We start from the raw sequence: 4846 nt of genomic DNA, 5'->3' as shown, positions 1-4846 counted from the left end.
TTCTTTCCTTTCTTTCTTTTTTTCTTTCTTTCTTTCTTTCTTTCTTTCTTTCTTTCTTTCCTTCCTTCCTTCTCTCTCTCTTTCTCTCTTTCTTTCTTTCTTTCTTTCTTTCTTTCTTTCTTTCTTTCTTTCTTTCTTTCTTTCTTTCTCTCTCTCTCTTTCTTTTTTTGGTTAGGCAGTGGGGTTAAGTGACTTGCCCAGGGTCACACAGCTAGTAAGTGTCAAGTGTCTGAGGCCAGATTTAAACTCAGGTCTTCCTGATTCCAGGGCCGGCGCTCTATCCACTGCTCCACCCAGCTCCCCCAGGCATGTATGTTTCATCATTGGTTCTTTAGAATCATGGATGGTCATTGTATTGATCTTAGTTCTTAGGGTTTTCAAAGTTGTTTGTTTTTATAGTGTTGTTATTATGGAAATTGTTTTCCTACTTCTGCTCATTTCCTTCTTCAGCTCTTTATCAGTTTATAAAAGTGATGCAGTAGATAGAATGCTGGGTCAGAGTCAGGAAGATTAGAGTTCAAATCTGGCCTTAGACACTTGCTAGTTCTGTGATTCTCTGCAAGTCACTTAACCTATGTCTGCCTCCATTTCCTCATCTGTAAAGTGGGAATATTAATAGTTCCTACCTCCTAAGGTTGTTGTGAGGATAAAATGAAATACTATTTGTAAAATGCTTTGCTAACTTTAAAACACTGTTTATAAATTCTAGCTATTATTCAAAATTGTTAATTTTTTAAAATAATATTGATGCTATAGTATATAAATTTTGGTTCTCCTTATTTCACTCTGCATAAATTCATGTAAGTCTTTCCATGTCTCTTTGGAATCATCTCTTTCCTCATTTCTTACAGCAAAATAGTCTTCCATCACATTCATATACAACAGTTTATTTTCTTAGTTAGTGTAACCAGCTTAGCCAGTGTCTTTGATATACTTTCCACTGAAAACCCTGTATGCCTCATTGAGTTGGGGTTCTTGTCCTCTCCCAATGAAATGTATGACCTTGGGCATATTATTTAACCTCTTTGGGATTCCCTTCTCACCATTGTAGAAAAAGGAGTATGACATCTGTACTACTCACCTCCTATCATTGTTACAAAGTTCAAACGAGGCAACACACAGGAAAATGCTTTGAAAAGTATAAAGTAATAATAGCTAGTGTTTAGATACGCCAGTATCTTTGCCAAGAAAACCACAGATAGGGTCACGAAGAGTCAGATACGACTGAAAAATGACCAACCAATTTAAATGTCAGGCTTGAGGAATTTGCGTTTTATCCTGCAGGGATAGAACCACTGAATGTTTTTTGAGGAGAGGGACATGATCAGACCTGTTGTTTGTATATTTAATTTGACTTTGGGAAGAATGGATTGGTAAGGAGTTTCTAGCATCAGGATATATATTTGAAGGATAGACAGCATATTTATTCCATATGCACTTGTATAAGTCTTGTTGGCTTCCCCTTTTAGAATATAAACTTCCTGTAAGTAGTGATTGTTTTCATTCATTGTTTTTATATCTCTAGTGCCTTAGCACAATGCAGGGCACATAATAGGCACTTAATAAATACTTATTGATTGATGAATAAGAGATAGTATCAAGAAGACTTCAGTTAAACTCTTGCTTCTCATGAGGTAGGTAGGTTATTTAACTTCTTTCTTCCTTAGTCTCTTCAACAGCTAAATGAGGATAGTAATACCTATAGCACTCACCTCACAGGCTTATTGTGGGGCTTAAATGACAAAATAGATGTAATGGACTTTGCAGACTTTACAAGGGCATATTCATATCAGTCCTTCTTCCTTCCTTCCTTCCTTCCTTCCTTCCTTCCTTCTTTCCTTCCTCTTCCTTCCTTCTTTACTCTTCCTTCCTTCCTTCCTCTTCCTTCCTTCCTTCCTTCTTCCTTCCTTCCTTCCTTCCTTTCTTCCTTTCTTCCTTTCTCCTGCAAGCTTTCATCAGCCTTGGTGTTCCTTCTCATCACTACCCTTTGTCCCTCTGATTGCAGGGTGGAGTCATGAACTCCAAAATCCCTATTTAAGGAGGAGCTCAGCTCAGATGTCTCATTTCTCACCTGGTTATACTACTTTCGGACTTCTCTGTTTTCTTCACCATGCCCCTGCATCTGGGTACCTTCCTTCCCTCCCCCTCCCCCACTTTTCAACCTTTTATGTGTTGTCTTCCCCTATTAGATTGTCAGTTCCTTGAGGGCAGGGACTGTTTCTTCCTCCTTCCTTCCTTTTTCTTTCTTTCTTTTCCTTCCTTCCTTCTTTCTTTCCTTCCTTCCTTCCTCCTCCCCCCCTCTTTCTTTCTTTCTCTGGAATTTAGCACAGTGCCTAGCACCTAGGTTCTTTATTGACTGACTTGAAAAAAAACCTCAAGAAAAGAGTGTGTAGAGGCGAGCACATCCTTGTCATCACTATTTGAGCAGTTCAGGAAATAGGATTTAATTGGAAACCATGGTGACAGTGGGTGAATTGTGAAAGATGAGGATGAGAATTAAAAAAAATAGAAAGCTACAGCAAAGACAAAGATTCATAAATTAGACATGATACAGAAGTAACATGGAAAGTCAAGGCAAGGAGTTGATAAAGAGGCTGGATTTGAAGGTAGCACCAGTCTGAGAGACTGTTCTTTTAATTCATGGAATTATAGAGCTGAAAAGAGCCTTCAGAGATCACCCATTTACAAAAGATGAAATTAAGCTCTTGAAAGTTTAACTGACTTATTGAAGATCACATAACTCATGGAGGAAATAGGGCTAGAACCTGAGTCTCTTGACTTCTGGTCCAATGTTAGAAACTGTCCCTTTTCCCATTATTGCCCTCTGTTCTTGTCTCCTCTTCACATAGCCAGCCAGTTAGACAAGTTCACCCAGTATGTATATTCCCTTCTTGCAGGTTGCTTAGTCCCTTGTAGAAGGTTCAATAACTTTTCAGATCACTTATCTCTAGCCCCTCAACACTAAATGATTTCCCCCAGAGCAGAGGTGTCAAATATGGGACCCATAGGTTTCAGCAACACTCCCCAGTGCCAGTCAGAAGCAGATTAAAATGTAATTGGGAAATATTTAACAAAATAATTAAAAATACAATAAAACATAAATAACATTAACATATGGTTCTCTAAGTCAATAAGGGGCCTGGCTCGCAGGGGTCTTTCTGTTTGAGTTAGTGGTCTCCCCTTTCCCCCATTGGAGTTTATACTCCTGCCCTAGTACCCCCAAAGCTTAATGTACAAGTCTATCTAATTATTACATTGACATAAAGTCAGGTTTGCCTCTATCACTGATTTGGAGATTGAACGAGAAAGATAGTAAGACATAGAAAAGAAATGGAGTTTTTACCCATCATCCACGTGGAAACAAATCCAGAGTAAGGAAATAATATCTTCTTGGAGGAGGCAGAAATGGATTTGAATATCAAATTCTCAGTACATCAGTGGTCACTGCTACTGCTTTGACATAGCAAACGATGTCTGTGACAATTAACAGAATATGGGTTTTCTTCTCTTTCAGGGATATGAACCAGTGTTTATTCACAAGATCAACCATAAGCACATTCTAGCTAAGAACTATTTTTCTCAGATTCCAATGATGGCTGCATTTTTACATGTTTATGACACTGAAGATGAAGCAAAGGAGAAAGAAAGTAATGAAACAAAGGACAAAGAAAGTAACCAAACAGAGGAGGAAACAGATAAGGAAACAGTGGTGTCTGTAATGCCCAGGTCTACACCTAACGATACAGAGGCGGAATGCCTTCCACATTAGTGTTTTCCTCTGTGACTAATTGAGTAACATGACTGTAATGCAAGTAAAGGAAAGGGTTTGTGCCTTTTTGTAGCATTTCTTAATTACTAATCTTTGGGAATGGGATGAGTTTTATGAAGATAAAACATCCTTACATCAAATGTTTTAATGTTGGTCTATTCGTTTAAAATCAGCTTTTGTAACCATATGCAGTGTTTTGAAGTAAAAAGAAAATGTGTCTGTCTTATTATTTGAAAACTGACATTTATTAATGCTTTAAAATTTTTTCAAAGTGCTTTATGTATATTATAAATTATCTTATTTCAGCCTCATGAGAATTTTGTGAGCTAGGTACTACTAGCATTAGTATCCTCGTATCTCCTCCACCACAGTGCCTCTGACTGGTATACCAAATCATTTTTATTCTTTCTTTTTCAAACATCTTAAAATAGTCAAGAGTTTCATAGGAAGAATGAAGGGACTTGGTTTATTTGTATTAGACATAATGGATTTTGGTTTTGGACACCAGTACATGTGAGTTCTTACTTTGATTCTTTTCCTTATTTACTGTGAGACTTTGCCAAGTTTATCTTCTATTTCTCAGTTTCCTCATCTGTCTAATACACATGATTACTGTTCCTGCTCATCTCTAAGGAATGTTGTGAGACTTTTGAAGTAGAACCTTTCCTTGCTTATTAAATGCCCTCCTTCCTTGAGAAATCTCTTGAAGTTCTCCTCTGTCACTGCCAAGGCTTCCTGAACTCACTGGGAATAAAATATATTTATCACCTAACCAACAGCTCGCAGAATCACATTCCTTTCCCAAATAGTGAATAAGAATAAAAGCATGCTAGTGAAATGACTAGCAAACCATTAAGACAAGTAAAACAATAACATGCTATTTTGTTTGTTTGTTTGTTTGTTTGTTTTTAGGTAATTGGGGTTAAGTGACTTGCCCAGGGTCACACAGCTAGTAAGTGTCAAGTGTTTGGTCGGAGGCCAGATTTGAACTCAGGTCCTCGTGACTTCAGGGCTGGTACTCTATCCACTGTGCCACCCAGCTGCCCCCAATAACATACTATTTTAAAGTAACTTATA

The 4846-nt window shown here is 37.7% G+C and overlaps 1 protein-coding gene across 1 annotated transcript in view; it reads left to right on the top strand.

The window, feature by feature from the left end:
• IQUB (IQ motif and ubiquitin domain containing) overlaps positions 1-3955 on the top strand; it is a 90935-nt gene extending 86980 nt beyond the window's left edge. The window contains exon 13 of the mRNA XM_027855180.1: positions 3515-3955. Within this exon, the coding sequence (XP_027710981.1) occupies positions 3515-3769 (255 nt within the window). The 3' untranslated portion in view covers positions 3770-3955. The remainder of the gene's footprint in view (positions 1-3514) is intronic.
• The last annotated feature ends 891 nt before the right edge of the window (positions 3956-4846 follow it).

The sequence above is a fragment of the Vombatus ursinus genome, unplaced genomic scaffold, assembly GCF_900497805.2.
Source record: "Vombatus ursinus unplaced genomic scaffold, bare-nosed wombat genome assembly UNPS02010788.1, whole genome shotgun sequence".
Lineage (NCBI taxonomy): Eukaryota > Metazoa > Chordata > Mammalia > Diprotodontia > Vombatidae > Vombatus > Vombatus ursinus.
This window is presented reverse-complemented; position numbering and strand designations above follow the sequence as displayed.